This window comes from Cyprinus carpio, chromosome B11, assembly GCF_018340385.1.
Source record: "Cyprinus carpio isolate SPL01 chromosome B11, ASM1834038v1, whole genome shotgun sequence".
In the NCBI taxonomy this organism is placed as follows: Eukaryota; Metazoa; Chordata; class Actinopteri; order Cypriniformes; family Cyprinidae; genus Cyprinus; species Cyprinus carpio.
Genome location: NC_056607.1, coordinates 21319707 through 21338344, shown reverse-complemented (window position 1 = coordinate 21338344; position 18638 = coordinate 21319707). Strand labels below are relative to the sequence as shown.

The following is an 18638-nucleotide window of genomic DNA, read 5'->3' as shown; positions in this document are numbered from 1 at the left end:
TCGCACGCAAAAAGTATAGTGACACACTGAGAAACTTTAAGTTTGCTCACAAAAACATTGTAATATAGATTTCCCTCCAACCATAATTTTTTTATGTAACAAATAAAGCAGCATTCATATAAAAAAAAATGATACGTAAAAGAGTTTGCAGGTGAACACATGCAAAATGTTTGGGAGAGAATACAAAAACACTGAAATATTTTTTCCTCCCATCTCATAATTATTCCATCAACATGTCCCTTTAGGGGTTTCATATCAATTTCCATTATCATTTTGTGAAGTTTCTCCGAAGAATACAAAACTTTTGCAAACTGCAGTTTGTCAGGGTAACAAAAACATTCTGTGAATGAATGCAAAAACATATAATATAATTTAAATATATAAAAAATAATAAATAAATTACAAAAAAACATTATTTTTCTATACATTTTTTCAAATTTCTTTCTATCACCATGTCCCTTATTGTCAGTGCAGTGAAGTTTCTCGAGGAATGCAGAACTTTTTCAAATGAACGTAGAAAACATTGAAATGATACATGTACATAAATGCACTGCTGTATGGACCAAAGACTTTAATCAAAAACTGTGATTAAAGCAGCCTACATCTTCTTTTTCTTACATCTTCATTTTTGCCTTTGACTTTATAACGTGATTCTTCTATTCTCTGCTTACTTATGTGTTTCAGAAGCTCAGTGTTGTTTCTTTGTACTGGGTGTGGCACAGTCATAAATCTGCTCCATATTTTAGATAGCAGCATTACTGATATCAGTAATGCAAAATGATCTGATCTGGTAAAATAATACTTTAAATCATCATTGTATTGTATTATCTAAATGAAGGAAAGCAATTACATTCTCTACTGGTCATATATAGGATGCTAAAACTTACATAAACAGTCATTATCTCAGACAATGAAAACACTGTCATTACACATACAGGGATTCATCTGAAACTCAAACTTTAAAGATTGAACTGGTTTTTCTTGTCTTGTAGTAGCAATTCATAGTAGTAAAAAGATATGTGCAGAGGATCTATAAAAGAACAATGTATTGTTTTACAGTGCATCCGGAAAGTATTCACAGCGCTTCATTTTTTCCACATTTTGTTATGTTACAGCCTTATTCCAAAATGGGTTAAATTCATTATTTTTCTCCAAATTTTACAAACAATACCCCATAATGACAATGTGAAAGAAGTTTGTTAGAAATCTTTGCAAATTTATTAAAAATAAAAAATGTTAAATATCATATGTATGTAAGTATTATGAGTAAGCTCAAAATTGAGCTCATGTGCATCCCACTGATCATCCTTGAGATGTTTCTGCAACTTGATTGGAGTCCACCTGTGGTAAATTCAGTTGATTGAACATGATTTGGAAAGGCACACACCTGTCTATATAACGTCTCACAGTTAACAGTGCATGTCAGAGCACAAACAAAGCCATGAAGTCCAAGGAATTGTCTGTAGACCTCCAAGACAGGATTGTATCGCCACTCCTCGGTAAAAAGGCAACTGAAGGACTCTCAGACCATAAGAAACAAAATTCTCTCGTCTGATGAAACAAAGATTGAACTCTTTGGCATCAATGCCAAGCGTCATGTCTGGAGGAAACCAGGCACCACTCATTACTAGCCAATACCATCCTGACAGTGAAGCATGGTGGTGGCAGAATCATAATGTGGTGATGTTTATCAGCGGCAGGAACTGGGAAACTAGTCAGGATCGAGGGAAAGATGAATGCAGCAATGTACAGAGACAGTCCTCAGACTGGAGCGACAGTTCATCTTTCAACAGGACAACGACCCTAAGCACACAGCCAAAATAACAAAGGAGTGGCTATGGGAGAACTCTGTGAATGTCCTTGAGTGGCCCAGCCAGAGCCCCGACTTGAACATCTCTGGAGAGATCTGAAAATAGTTGTGCACTGACGCTCCCCATCGGGCACCGTGATTTTGCCAAGTGCAACATGTTCCTAGATCAACATCTTTTGTTGATGCTGGATCAAAATTATTGTCCAAAAGTATAGACCTAACCCTATCTCTACCCCTAAACCTAACCATACCCATAATTTATCTCTAGAATCAGAGGGAAATGATGGTTGAATAACAAGCAGCACCTAACTCTGGTTGTAAGGCTAAATTAGGCAATTCCTGTAAACTTATCCCTCAAATCTGAATGGATTGGTTGATTGGAATGTTATACCAGGATCAACATGTTGCACTTGGTGAAATCACATTCACCCTCCCCATCCAACCTGATGGAGCTTGAGATCTACTGCAAAGACAAATTGGAGAAACTGCCCAAAAACAGGTGTGCCAAGCTTGCAGCATCATACTCAAAAAGACTTGAGGCTGTAATTGGTGCCAAAAATGCTTCAACAAAGTATTGAGCAAAGGCTGTGAATACTTATGTACATGATATATATATATAAAATATTTTCATTTTTAATAAATTTACATTGTCATTATGGGGTATTGTATATAGAATTTGGAGGAAAATAGTGAATTTAATCAATTTTGGAATAAGGCTGTAACATAAAATGTAGAAAAAGTAAAGCACTGTGAATATTTTTTGGATGCACTGTATGTGCTTTTTACATGGCCTCCGCTATGACCTGTCTTGTTTGCAAAGTCCTCTAAAGTCTATTCTGCTGTTGCTTAAAAGTAGCCAAAACTTACATGCATAATGTATTTAAATGACAAACAGATATGGTTACCATGTAAGATAAACATAATACTGTAAAAAGAATTCACATTTGTTTTTCCTGTTTCACACATAGAATAAATTCAGTGCACACAGACTGAAGTAGTTTAAGTCTTTGGTTCTTTTAATTGTGATGATTTTGGCTCACATTTAACAAAAACCCACCAATTCACTATCTCAACAAATTAGAATACTTAATAAGACCAATAAAAAAAAAAAAAAAAAAAAAAAAAAACATTTTTAGTGAACTGTCGGCCTTCTGGAAAGTATGTTAATTTACTGTACATGTACTCAATACTTAGTAGGGGCTCCTTCTGCTTTAATTACTGCCTCAGTTCAGCGTGGCATGGAGGTGGTCAGTTTGTGGCACTGCTCAGGTGGTATGGAATCCCAGGTTTCTTTGACAGTGACCTTCAGCTCATCTGCATTTTTTGGTCTCTTGTTTCTCATTTTCCTTTGACAATACCCCATAGATTCTCTCTGGGGTTCAGGTCTTGTGAGTTTGCTGGCCAGTCAAGCACACCAACACCATGGTCATTTAACCAACTTTTGGTGCTTTTGGCAGTGTAGGCAGGTGCCAAATCCTGCTGGGAAATGAAATCAGCATCTTCAAAAAGCTGGTCAGCAGAAGGAAGCATGACGTGCTCCAAAATTTCTTGGTAAACGGGTGCAGTGACTTTGGTTTTCAAAAAACACAGTGGACCAACACCAGCAGATGACATTGCATCCCAAATCATCACCGACTGTGGAAACTTAACACTGGACTTCAAGCAACTTGGGCTATGAGCTTCTCCACCCTTCCTCCAGACTCTAGGACCTTGGTTTCCAAATGAAATACAAAACTTGCGCTCATCTGAAAAGAGGACTTTGGACCACTGGGCAACAGTCCAGTTCTTCTTCTCCTTATCCCAGGTAAGACGCCTCTGACATTGTCTGTGGTTCAAGAGTGGCTTAACAAAAGGAATACGACAACTGTAGCCAAATTCCTTGACACGTCTGTGTGTGGTGGCTCTTGATGCCTTGACCCCAGCCTCAGTCCATTCCTTGAGAAGTTCACTCAAATTCTTGAATCGATTTTGCTTGACAATCATCATAAGGCTGCGGTTCTCTTGGTTGGTTGTGCATCTTTTTCTTCCACACTCTTTCCTTCCATTCAACTTTCTGTTAACATGCTTGGATACAGCACTCTCTGAACAGCCAGCTTCTTTGGCAATGAATGTTTGTGGCTTACCCTCCTTGTGAAGGGTGTCAGTGATTGTCTTCTGGACAACTGTCAGATCAGCAGTCTTCCCCATGATTGTGTAGCCTAGTGAACCAAACTGAGAGACCATTTTGAAGACTCAGGGAACCTTTTCAGCTGTTTTGAATTGATTAACTGATTGGCATGTCACCATATTCCAATTTGTTGTGAATTGGTGGGTTTTTGTTAAATGTGAGCCAAAATCATCACAATTAAAAGAACCAAAGACTTGAACCAAAGACCAAAAACTACTTCAGTCTGTGTGCATTGAATTTATTTAATACACAAGTTTCACAATTTGAGTTGAATTGCTGAAATAAATGAACTTTTCCACAACATTCTAATTTATTGAGAAGCACCTGTATGAGATTGGTGTATCTAATATTAAGCCAGTTGGAAATAGCTTGCAAACTGAAAAATATATTTTTGATCATCTGTTGACTGATAATTAATAAGAGTTAATTAATAAGAGTTTCTGAAAATGTGCAGCTTTAGCAGCGATACAAGCATTTGTGTTACTGTAGGTCAGAAAACTGGTTTGAAGATCTTCGAACAGTTCAAATATCTCTTCTAAGAGTGTAACAAGGAATATGAGTCTCTTTCTGCCCTGCCCTGAATGAAGCACCAATGCCTAGAATTACATCTATCTAGGATTCTGTGGTTTGAATGACACCTCTGTCTTTTGTTGAGGTATCCACCCTGTTATCGCCTGCAGGATCCCGGTTCCTGACTCACCGCGGTCTCAGGCTTCCTGGTTTGTTCACCCAACAAACTTCATGCCAATACTCGTTGTTCTCAGCAGCACTGGCAAACATCTGTGCAAATTCATTTCAAATCAAATCTGTGCTCCAAAGACTTAGAGATCTTGAGGGTTGAATTACACACTGTAATTACTGGGAATGGCATGAAATATAATTATCTTGCACCACAAAAATTGCAATAGTACGTTCGTGTCACGCTTTCATGTTGGGATCCTAGCACATTATTATTGTTCATCTGTAAATATCAGACATTACTAATGCAGACACAAATGAGTCACTAAGGGGGCACGGTGATGGAATAAAATTATGAGCTGGAAGGATAACTTAGATTTCAAAATGTTTGCATTCAATGGAGAAACTTTTTCATTCTCTCACAAAAGTGATGCATTCACCCTTTTGCGTTCTCTTAAAAAAGCATTGCGTTCCCCCAAGAAGGTTTCCATTTGCTCGCGAAACATTTTTGTTCTCTTGCTAAAGTATTGTGTTCCCCAGAAAAACTTTGCTTCACTCGTATAACATTTCGTAAAACATCTCATGAAAGTGTTGCATTCTGCTTGCAAAAGCACTGGAATATTTTTCACCCCACCTCAAATTATTTCTATCGCAAAAGTTTTGTGACCGAACACAAACCTTTGAAATATTAATTAATTTTTCCTCCATTTTTTTTTTTTTTTTTTTTTTTACCATCATCATATCTCTTTAAGAGCTCCAATGTAAAGTTTCAATGTAAATGTCCTAGAATCTGCATCAAAGATCTGATTAGAGATACACTACATGGCCAGATGTAAGCAGATACCTGTTCACCACACCCTTATATCTGCAACAGCTTAAGAAAATGCATGCAAATAGAAAAAATTAAGAAAACAACTTCATCAGTTTGACAGCACATGTGCTGCAAATACTCACAACACAACCGAATTCAAAAATGCACTGCAAAAACATAAACGTGCTGCAAATACTCACAACACAACCAAGTTCAGACCACAACGTCCCTTATGAAAATAAATGGTTTGCAGCGCGTTTCTGTAATTACAGCACGTTTGTTATCAAACTGATGAAGATGTCTTCTTAATTTGCTGGTGTTATACTAGTATCTATTGAACAAGTAGCACCCTTGCCATATTTGCTAACATTTGGTCAGGCACTGGTTTTTGTGAGAGTGATTTTGTTGACAGCGCCTGGCTCACAGTCAGTGTTCAGTTTCATCCCAAAGGTGATCAATGGAGTTCAGGTGTGGGCTTTGTGCAGGGGGACAAGCTCTTCTTAACTTGAGGCATATTGCTATGTGAATATTGACAGCTGGAAGCACTGAATGACACTGTATTTACAGGCATTGAGATTTGTTTTCACTTGAATGAAAAGCCTAACCAGAACCGTTAATTAGAAGGGGGTCCACATAATCTTGGTAGGTCAAATGCATGCATAAAGGCATGGTATTATACACCTTCTGCGATAATTGGTCTCAGAATTTAAATTTCTCATAATCTGATCATGTTTGTCAAGGATTTAACCTGTCATGCAGAAGCACAGCTCATGCTAGAATCATGGGTGGATTCTTTAGTCTGTTGTTGAGAGGATTAACCATTCAGAAACATGATTAAAGAGCAGATGATTTATAACAAGTTTACTCAAGATTTTCCAGTTTTCTGGGCCCCCCAAAATGGCTATGATAAATAAATAAATTAATTAATTGGGAAAATATTTAATTAAATAATAAATGAAATATTCAGTGTGATTAAAGAAATGTAATTAAAGACAAAAATTAATTAATAAAGATTTTTATAGTTTTACTGTATTTTCTATTAAATAAATGCAACTTTGGTGAGCATAAGAGACTTCTCTCAACAACATTAAAAAAGTTAAATGTTATTGAAAGTCTGTTAAGATCAGAAAGGCTGCATTTATTTGAAAGTAATATTGGGAATTACTGGGAGTTATCATTAAACCAGTTTTTGCTGCTTAATATTTTTTGTGGATATTGTTTTACACTACCATTAAAAAAGTGGGGTAAGATTAAAACAAACAAAAAAATAATATTTTGATCTTTCTATTCATTAAAGAATCCTAAAAAAAAACTGTAGCATTATTTCTACAAAAATATTAATCAGTAAAAACTTTAATAAGAAATGTTTCTTGATGCCAAATCAGCATATTAAAATTCATTTTAAAGGATTGTGTGACTGGAGTAATGATGGTGAAAATTCATACAAAAAATATATTAAAACAGTTTTCTTAAATAGTAATAATATTTCACCATACTGTTTCGGATCAAATAAATGCAGCCTTGGTCAACGTGAAAATCGTAATTATTCAACTTCTGATCTGAATAGCGCATATGCATCACAAACTACTACTATATGTTGATAAAACTTGAAGTTTCCTCAGAAAATGTCTGAAATTTAATCCAGCAGTGTAATGAAGAATAAGAGAAAAAGAAAAAGTGATCAGAGATAGGACTATCTATGTAAACCGTTGGAATTACTCCTTGTTCTGCGGTATGTATATTCTGTAAATACTGTTTATCTTTTATCTGACCTACACAAACAAGGTTTTACAGAACCAAATTGATTGATTTCCTTTCAGAACAGAGTGATCTTTGAGGACTATGAGAAAATTCAGTGGCTGGATAGATCATGTTGGTTTGTCTGTGAGGCAGAGCAGCTGTGTTGATAGTGGATGTGTCATGGGTGTGGATTCTGAGAGCGTGAATGAGCTTGACTTAACAAGTTTTCACTGCTGACTCATTTATTAATCTGATGCCATCTCAGAGCTTTTCAGCCAGGGGCCTGAAAATAGTGAATTTGTGCTCTTGATTATGTTTAACAAGTAATGTAAATGAATAACTTTTCATAAAGAATAGGTCTTTTCAAAATGTTAACTTCAAAACTTCAGCTCAACGTGATCGGAAGGGACTTTGACATCTGGCCTCTAGTATCTGTCTACACCCAGATTATATAACAAAATAAAGGAGGCCAGCCAAGGTCAAACATTCCCAAAATATGCTTTTAAAGAAACTCAATAATGTTTTTAAATGCATAAATCAGAAAAAAAGCCCCTGAAGCCTCGCACATGACATGCAGAAACATAAAAATTAGGGCAACTGTAACATTTTTACATTTTCCTACTTGAAATACACTAGTCATCTTTTGATACAAGAAACAAATATAGGTGCACTAACTAATAGTACAATTGATATATTTTCACTAATAAGGATGAGAATATAATATTAATTAAATATTTAATTAAAGAAGTCAGAGTGTTAAAATTGCTCCCTTGGTGGAAGCGACTGTAACAGTGTTTATGGGGGCAATTGTAACACTGAAAAATAAGTCATATTAACCCACTGTATCTAAAGTACATGTAAAAGCCTACCTGAAAGTAATCACTTTACTGCTGTAGTATCTAATAATGTTACTTAAGATTTAGTTTTTTTTTGTGGCTCAAATTCTTTTAGATGTCAGGCATCATATGCATTCAAAAAGCAAAAGTCTATTTTTTTCTATTTTTGCAGAAGACTTGACAACTATTCTAGAAGTAACTAGATTTTAATTTTTACTTAACTACATTAATCAGCTGATGAGTCAAGAACAGTCTTGTGAGCACAAAAAGAAACCTGGTTCAGGATCTCACATCTTGAAATATTGTGTAAGTATACTATTTTAACACCAGCTTTAAAAATGATTTGACCATTAACCAAACACATTGTGTGATCCTTTGAGCTTACTTTGGATATGTGTTGTAATTTAAGAAAAAACTATTTAGCAGAAGCATGCATTAGTCAAGCTCAGGAACTTAAGCAATTCTTATTGCTCAGTATGCGATTGCTCAATATGCGATTACCAATAAGCTTACACTAGAAAGTCATTTTAATGGTGATATATTTATCCATCTTTTGAGATTCTGATTGTATAATACAAATTTCGTGAAGGGATAGTTCCAAACCTGTTTGAATTCTTTCTTCTTCTTTTTTTCTGCTGAACACAAAAGAAGATAACCAAGCAGTTTCCGGTCCCCATTTACTTCCATTGTATCTCTTTCCACACTATAAGAGTCAGTGGGGTCCACCAACTGTCTGGTTACCCAAATACTTCAAAATACCTTCTTTTGTGTTCAGCATAAGAAAGAAACTCATACCGGTTTGGCACAAATTGAGGTTGAGAATACAATACAAGAATTTACATTTTGAGTGAAAAATCCTTTTAAATAAGGCTATATATCCAGAAATTTTTATTAGTAAATTTATAATTTTTCATAGCACTCAAAAATGGCAACATCGACTCAAAATAAAGTTGTGATTCTCTTTTAATTCAAAATGATATTCCCTTAAATCTGATACTGTGATTTCCATCTTCACAAATTGTAAATTTAGCATTTGATATATGATAGGTATATGAAAATGTGACGTTCATATGTGATTTCCATTTACAGTAGTATAAAAAAAAAAAAAAACCCTCTCACCTGTTTTGTTTTAATTGACGTACTGCGACACCTAGTGGCTTGCATCCAAAACACACCAAAATTAACACCACAGTTCTAGTAATGACTGGATGACAAAATAACGCTAAAATTATACTATTAATTATAAACACATTTTATTCTTAGTGCAAGAAAAAGATCAATTAAAGCCCCAAAATACCAATTTATTGCCACATAATTAAGACTGATGCTGTATTTAAACTTTGCATTGACTAGGGTGACAATAAGACCTCTTTTTTACCTTAAGTCCAACTTCTAAATTGCATAATTTGTCTTTATTTTCATGTTGACATGCTTTCTACAGCTCTCATTCATTATATGTATGCGTATTTGCATTGCTTTGACCGCTCTCTGCAGATCCCACCTTCTCGCGAGCCATGATTGGTTGATTATGTACAATGTCTGCACACTATTGGCCAAATTACCATTCAGTCATTACCTTCAGCAAGTACAAAAACAACAGAAAATCAAAGCAAAATCCAGGACATTTTAGGCAATTTAGAAATCCCAGTCAGGGTAAAAGAGAACGTATGGTCACCCTAGAGTTAACATTTATCTATATACTCTAGTTTACATGTTAGACATGTTTACACGCTGTTGCTTTATCTTCTCAGCTAATTTCTTGGACTTTCTCCTCAACAGAAGAAGATACGACTCTACCATCCACAAGCTCCTCCACAATGACCTTCACTCGGCGCTGGAGGTGAGGGTTATGCTCTATAAGGGTTTACCAAACAGACGCATATGTACTGTATTACTGCCTGGTTTCATTAATTTCTGCACTGCATTGGCCGAGATTTTCATTTCACTCACCTTCCTCTTCCTGTATCTCCACCATTTTGGTCACAGTTTCTGTCTCTGTCACAGAAGTTTTAGTCTTGGAAGATGCAGATGTGCTTATGAAGGTCCTACAGGACACAACGAGATACTCTGGGTCTCATAACTGATACAGCGCATAAGCTCACCAACTTAACTTACTAAAACAACAAAACAAATCTGTTCTACGTACGTGTGAGCTTCTCCATCCAGCAGCCTCCTGTACTCAGCGATCTCCATCTCCAGCCTCATCTTGATGTCCAGCAGTATCTGGTACTCTGAAGCCTGTTGTTGGATGTTGGTATTGAGTCTCTGTAGCTCCTCCTGCAGCTGGTCTATACGCAACTGGAGCTGACTCAGCTGGGCCGCATAACGCATGCCTACATCAGCCAAACTCTGCTCCAGATTTTGTTTCTGTGCAAAATGAGTATATACATAGTATGTAAATTAAATACCTAAGTGGAAACATTATATTATAACCCATGTTAAGTCCACCAGCTGTTTCAATTATTTAAGTTCAACAGCATGTTTGAGAGTGTGAGCATAATTTGTTTTTGCAACAAATGCATGCATACAGCTATCTATGGAAGCCCACACCACTGAATAAAAAATGAAAATCGTAATTGCAACTTTTTATCTTGCAATTCTGACTTTTTTCGTGCAATTGCAAGTTTATATCTCACAATTCTGACTTCTTTTCATGGAATTGTGAGATATAAGCTTATAACTGCGAGTTATAAAATCCAATTCTGAGGAAAAAACTTGTAGCTGCTTGTTAAAAAATCAGAATTGCAATATATAAAGAATTGCGAGATATAAAGTCGCAATTCTGAGAAAAAAGCCAGATTTGCAAATTAATATCTCACAATTCTGACTTTATAACAAGCAATTGCAAGTTTATATCTTGCAATTCTGACTTTATTTCTCAGAATTGCAACTTTATATCTCTTAAATCTAGAAGAAGTAAACTTGTATTTGTGAGAAAAAGTCAGAACTGTGATATAAAAAGTCACAATTCTAAACAAATTTGTTGAATGAATGATTTGCTGCTCACAGTCACTTCTATCTGGCAATGAATATTTGTTTTTGAGTGAATCGTTTGAATGATTCAGTGACTTGTTAAACAGTAACTTGACTCGATTCCGTGGATTCCTATTGAAATGACTGATGCAAAAGCTTTCTGTCAATGAGATGAATTCACATGACCCACTGATTGCAAAATCTGCTTCACCTCACAAGATATTCCCGAAGGTTTGAATTCCTATTAAGATGACTGGATTTTTACCAAAGCGGAATGGTACAAACATTAAAAAGTCAAGGTGCCTATAATAGGGCTTTTGGAACCCTGCTCAGCCAATCACATTTGAGGACCAGAAATAACTATTGTATAAAGAAAAATAAGCAGAGATCTTCAGATATCTCCTGTGAGAATATACCATTGTGAGAACCCCCTGTAGTTCTATCTCCAGGCTCTGGAAACTTCTCTTCAGATCAGTGAGCTCAGTCTGAGATGTCTTGATTTCAGTGTAGCTGCTGGTCACCTGAGTTTGCAGCACCTCCGCCTAAAGATTAATGACACAGATAAAGGAATGAGGAATACATGATGATAAAAAACACAGTCTGGTCTGGTCAGTCAGAATATTGCCTGCTGCAAGTGTCTACATTTCAGTTCATAAGTGTTGTATTACTGCAGAATGAACTGATGACCCAACACAATCTCATGAAAAACATAACTGTTTTATATTCTGGCATATTGGTGGCCAATATGAATTTGAGTAGTATGAGAATGTATGATTTTTAGAAAATAAATAACCATGAAGGTACACAGCTACATTTTAGATGTCAGCAGATAATGAAAAAATGGATAGGGATGCACCGATCATGATTTTTCATGGCCGATTCCGATACCGATTTCCGATTTATTTATTTTTTTCTTTAAGCAACAAACAAGAAAGAAGGAAAATATACATAAACAAGATGTTTATTTGGTATTTAATAGGCCAAACTGGCTTTTGGCTATTGAAAACAATAACCGTAACCATTTGAAATTAACGGCAGTGACTGCACCGTAAGTAGCCTACATTCAATACAAACATAGACGGTACAGACATCAGCATTTATATTTTGTTTTTGAATTGGGTTGAAACTACATAGAACTGGCCTTAAATGAAAAGATTAACTGTAACCATGTGAAATTAAAGCCAACATCTGCATAATTCTTCAATCCAAACAACACAATCAACACACATTCAATAAGATGTTTCTTAATCAGCATTCAGTATTTGTTTTTGTTTTTAAATTTGGTTTTAAATTAAAAAAAGGTCTTTACCAGTGAGACTAAATAAAAGTATGCTATATATATAAATTATTCCAAAATGTTAAAATCATGATAAAACAAATAAAAAAAATATTCAAATCGTCCAATAATAAAAAAAATAATAAAAAAAAAAACAATAGGGTAATGATTCACATCTGTATTTTTTTACTTGAGCAAATGAAAAAGAAATAACTATTGGCTTAAGTTAAAAAAATATAGATGTGAATCATTACCCTAAAAAATTTTAATTGGATGAATGAAACGCTTTTTTTCAGTGTGATACAGCAGGTGAATTTTAAATCAAATTAAGTCGATGTAATTTTAAGGTAAAATAAAAATAATCATCTTATACAGAACTGACGTTTACTTCTGGCTTTTCAAACGTGTATGCAAGTTCTGCTTTACAAAAAGTCTGTTTCGTTTCTCATCCAACACGCAAGAAGTTGAACTGAACATCCCTTCACTGTCTACGCTTGTGTAGGGCGCGGACAGGTACAGTACGCTCGCGCAGCTTCAGCGAGAGCAGGAAAGGGGCTCTTATTTGTGCGCCAGTACACCAGCGGCTGTTCACTTCCTGCTATCTGTGCCTCACACATGTAACTCTGCACTTCAAGTGCTGAATGACTGCCCGTGTCCTGCACACAGATTTCGAAATACTTCCACACAAACGACATGATAGCGAATGATTACAATGCAGTCTGTGCACGCGGGTGCACTTCCGGAAAAATCTGCCGAAAAAAGACCAAAAACCGGCCGATTGCCGATCGCGTATTTTAAGCAAAAACCGTCCGGTTCCGATTTATGGCCGGTCAACTGGTGCATCCCTAAAAATGGACACATGTAAGGCCCTATGATTTCCGCGTGTTAATCGTGGTAATATCGTTGCTGTCTATGGGAGGGTTACAGAGCTCTCAGATTCCATAAAAATATCTTAATTTGTGTTCCGAAGATAAATGAAGGTCTTACATGTTTGGAACGACATGAAGGTGAGTAATTAATGTTAGTTTTTGCTTCTCTCGTGTTTGGATCCTTGGAGTATTACCTTGTTTTGATTGTTTGCTGCCTGCCCTGATCTATGCCTGTTTGTGGATTACTCTTTTGCCTTTGCCTTGGATATTACCGTTTGCTGTTACTGGACCCTGCCTGTTTTGACCACGCTATTTTAATTTAGCCTGCAAGTAGATCGCCACTCTGTTGTCACACCCCCTTCGATACAGTGACAAAATATATTACTTAATGTAATGATAGTACTACTACTACTGAATAAAAACAAAATATTATATTTAAGTAATATTTACCAGAAAAATTATTTACCATAAATTTAGATGAAAAATGTAAAAAGGCCTACACAGTATTTCTGAAAATAATAATAATAATTATAATACATATTTAAAAAAAAAAAAAAAAAAAAAAAAAAAAAAAAAAAAAACATGAATTAATTGGAGATGCTTTAGATTATTAAAAGTTAATGAAACATTTAAAATGGAATTAAAAAAATGTAATGGAAAAACACAGAATTTGGCAAAAAATAAATAAATTGCTGTTAAATTGTAAGTTTCATGATTTCAGTTAATCAGACAATTTCAATTTATGCATTTGGTGAATAAAATTTAATTTAACCATTAAAGTAGATTATAGAAAAATTAAAACTGGAAAAAAAAAATGGTGTGCAGAAAATTTAAATGGAAAAAATATAATAAAATGGATTTCATAGGGCCCTACAAATGTATTTGTATGAATTCATAAAAACTTGCTTACCAATTCGCCAAAACATAACATAGTCTCATGCCATGAGAGTATATAATGACCTTGGGATGTTCTAATAGACTGAGTTAAAATTATTTTGCTTTAGCAGTTCCTGCCCCTACAGTTGTCTAAGCCAGACAACTGCAAAATATTCGGAAGTTTTGACAGCAGAAAGACTTAACGATTACTTGACTATCGCAATCACATTCCATTTATACAGTCCATTGTTTTGAAGCGTATCATCAGACAGCTGGCATCTCAGTCGTTATTAGAAGATTTACTTGAAAAAAACATTGAGACAATGAATTACATTCCACTCTTTTTATATGTTAAAATCCTGTGAGCTTTCAGAGGAAGTTTCACCCGCCTCTGCTAGGTCTAACATATTGTTTTCTCGAAGGTGAACTTGTCCTACTGGCTCACCTTGCTCTGGAACCATCTTTCAGCCTCTCTGCGGTTTTTCTCAATGAGCATCTCATACTGCGCTCTCATCTCCTGCAGCTCCTTGTCAAGATCTGACTGAGCTGCACAGTCCATCTCCACATTAACAGAGCCGCTTTGCTGCTGCCGCAACAAATGCAGATCCTTTGCAAAAGAAGAGGAGAGAAAGAAGCGTTCACTCTTCCAAAAACTGTTTTTGTGAAATAATTGGTTAAATGTGTGAGGGTGCACTGAAAGGTACCTCTTCATGGTTCTTCTTGATGTACAGCAGCTCCTCTTTCAGTCCAGCAAGCTGGTTCTCTAGATCTCCAATGGAGAGTTTGATCTCCCCCAGAACCCCCCGCAGTCGAGCCGAATCCGCTTCCACGACCAAACGCAGATTCATTTCTGTCTCATACCTGCCAAACCCAAGCAGAAAAATGAGTATATGGTATTTCTTAAAATATAATCCTGAAGATGAAGCAACCAACGCTAAAAATTAAACATTCTGTGTAATTCTATTCAAAATTAATAAGAAATCTGCAGTTTGAAAATGTTGGTTTACACATCACATACTTCAGTTGAAAATCTTCAGCTGCAAGCTTGGTGTTGTCCAGACTCAGACAGAGCTTAGCGTTCTCCACAAAACGACTGTTAATCTTGGAAAAATAGGAATGTGGGTTAATCAATGGATGTTAATATATCTTTTAAATTAGCATAACAACATCATGCCTGCATTAAAAAAAAGAGAAAGTATCACTCTGTGTAACACTGATGCTAAACAGTGTGTGAACAGGATTGCCCTGTGGTATGTGTGCTATTTGAAACACAAAGCATGGCATAATGGCACAAGGTGAGGCAGTGTTTACCACATGCCATTTCAGTCATTTCAAAGGTATGATCCTTGGGATGATTGACAGCAGCTCTACCTGTGCGCGGAGCTCTGAAATGGTTTTGAAATAGGCACTCATGTCTTTGCTCTGCAACGGCCTCTTGTTGTCATAAAACTCCTTAATTTGCAGCTCAAATTTCTTGTTGGCCTGCTCTAAGGTGTGCACCTAAAACACAAAACACATGCGCGGATCTTCTGAAAATCATTAAAGACGAGGCAGAAGTTCAACACACAAACTCAAGGATGAATGTAGCTGAATTGTTATTGTACAATCTTACACCATTTGATTTCAGGAAATGCAGAAATATTAAGACTTGATTTAGAATTACAGAAATAAAGTTATTTGAATTTTTTGATTAGGGCGCCTAAATATTTAGAAGAAAAAAAAACATGAAAATATGAAAATAACTGTATCCACATACAGTAATCCAATGTTACTAAATAATAAAACGAACAACCTTACAAATAATTTTTTTTTTAAATCTTAAAGACAAACAAACAAAAAACCTTAATAAGATTCAATAAAATGTGTTTTATTAAATGCATTGTTCAATCCATAACACAGAATGTAAATATGGCATGCTATAACATTTATTTAAAAATAATTTTAGGGATTCTAATCTGGCTTTTACAAGATAATATTTATTAAGTAAAATAATTTGATAGTTTTATTTTTTAAAGAGTTAATATATTAACTATGTTGTTGTTATTGACTTATACACAAATTATACAAATATTTAAGTATACATATTTTTTAATAATTATGTTTTTAAAATCATTCATCAGTTTACATTAGAAGAAGCTTTTAAGATTTGTAAAATTTAATTTCTGTCACAATTTCAAGTTAACCAGGTGTGTTACCCGCTCCAGGTAAGATGCCAGGCGGTCATTGAGGTTCTGCATTGTCTGCTTCTCATTGCCATGGAACGTGACCTCATAACCAGCCGTCGTCAAAGATGAAGTGGACAAAGATCTGGAGATGCGGCCACCAAAGCCCCCAGCGCTGCCATAGTTTTGTCCACCAAAAGACAAAGAGGCCCCTGAACTCCCCACTCCATTCATGACCAGTGCACCAGAGGAAGATGACCCCAACACACTCCGAGTGGTGAACGTCTTACTGCTGCGACGGACAGACATGGCTGAGTGAGAAGATCTGTGCAAGTTAGGATGTCCTTTAATGTCGAAAACTAAACACCTAAACTAATTTGCACTAAAGATCGTCTTATATAGCCCTGCTGCATCCCACACAGTGTCAGATTTCCAGTTCCAGTGAATAGATGGAATGTGAGTGAGACCCGCCTGTGCCCAGACGCAGAATAAAACCATTGACTTCAAAACCTGCTATCACACCCTTGACCTTCAAAAACCTGTAAAAAGATTTGTGGCTTAGAGTGATTACATCTTTAATTGTTTAACTGAAAAAATAACTTCTTTAATTGTTTAATAAACTAATTGTTTGTATTTGACATGTGCCAGTTCAAAATATTTATAGTGGCTTTTATGGAAAGCTATCACTTTTTCTTCTTTTAAATGCAGCCATTAATTATACACATACATGTGACACATCGTTAACCCATTTTCAGATGTGTATTTATTTTGTGGATTCACCAAAACATTCATCAGGTTTTGCTTTGGCATTTCAGTTATATGACAAAAAAATTTCTTTCTTAAGCTTGGAACAAAAACACACTCGAATCCCATTTATCGGAACAATAACCATCAATCATGATGAGTGGATTCATGTGTCAGAATGAATTAAAAACACATCTCTTAAGTACATTTTTCCCCATCAGTAACCTAATGCCACCATCTCTTGAAACGTACAGATGTAACCCCTGATAAGACGATTAGCTGGTAGAGTTGACAGAGAGGGGATATAGCTGTTGAATGGTAAAATTCATAGGAAATCAATCATGCTTTCAAACTATTTTGACTTCTACTGTCAGAACTTACATGCAAACTCATAAGGCTCGACCCAATTCAAAGAAAATACTTCACTCGGTGGATTTTTACTTGTAAAAGCATGTATCCCCTTGGTAGATTTCCAAAATCTGTCCTTTAAATGCATCTTTCTTTTGAGTAATGAAAATCATGTGTCTAGAGTGTCATTTTAAAAATGCTTTAAATATATTTTTCAAGGTAAAAACCATTTCCTATTTTTATTTTTTTTTTATCTTTCCATGTTGCTTAGACCACATGATTTTGATTTTGCAGACACAAGTTCTTTAAATATAAATAGTGAAAGTGGTTCTGTTCAAATATTTATTCTAAATAAAAACTCTGCCATCATTTACTCTCCCACAAGTCAGTACAAACATGTATGACTTTCTTTCTTCTGTGGAACTTTAATGAAAATGTTTTATACAATGAAATTCATTGGTAACCAAAACGGGTTACTGACATTCTTCAGAACATTTTGTTTTGTCATACATGTTTGGATCCATGTAAGGCTTTCAGGTTGTTCTACATTCTTGTAATGAGGCTTTTACTATCAGAACAGGCATTTCATCCTGACATTTTTTACTTATAGGCTACTCCCCAAAAAATATCAAAATGAAATATGATTCAGAAACTAAAACCATGCTCATACAGAAATGGTTTGCTTCAGTCATTGAATGAGAACTGAAAATTTAATGTGTTTTCTACAAATTAATAGATTGGATGAAATGTGACTGCCATTATATCATCATTAACCAATGCTAAAGATATGGAAAGGGGCAGCATCTGATGTCATATACCTTACAGACCATGCATTCAACGGTGGACTGGCAATTGTTTGTTCACCTCAGACACACGATAGCATAAGATTGAGTTCTTGAGTAAAATCTTTAGGTACATAAAACTAATGGTCCTGAGAGGAAGCAACAGACTCCTCATCGGCAATAAAATCAAAAGTTCTGCGTCACAGTCTTTCTCCACCGGTTCATCTGAATCAATAATGACAGTTTTAAAAAGGTCACATTGATTTCACATCATATAATATTACAAGAGGACAATTGATTAGATGAGAACTCGGACGCTGACATGAATAAAAAATCCACTGCTAATTCCTTTTTACAGGTCAAATTCATTGTAATGCTGTTTCCCATTATTTAACAGCTACAACTTTCCTGACCGTTCGGTATGTAATGCTATAGCTATATGTTAAATTCTCATAAACAATCATTGAATTTCCCATGTTCAGTTTATGGTCATATTTGACTTATTCTGTTTAAACATGCTCCTCCTCCTGAACAATTATCCAACTTTATTGATTCACACTTTTTTT

The 18638-nt window shown here is 35.4% G+C and overlaps 1 protein-coding gene across 1 annotated transcript; it reads right to left on the bottom strand.

Annotated features, from left to right (window-relative positions):
• Positions 1–8987: 8987 nt before the first annotated feature.
• On the bottom strand, positions 8988–16680 carry LOC109051506 (keratin, type I cytoskeletal 47 kDa-like). The gene is made up of 9 exons (XM_019069044.2): positions 16232–16680; positions 15408–15536; positions 15055–15137; positions 14741–14897; positions 14482–14643; positions 11432–11557; positions 10189–10409; positions 9993–10087; positions 8988–9896 (listed from the first exon to the last, which is right to left on the bottom strand). Exons 1-9 carry the CDS (start codon positions 16505–16507, stop codon positions 9790–9792), a joined length of 1356 nt encoding a protein of 451 aa, XP_018924589.1. The 5' UTR covers positions 16508–16680; the 3' UTR covers positions 8988–9789.
• Between the last annotated feature and the right edge of the window lie 1958 nt (positions 16681–18638).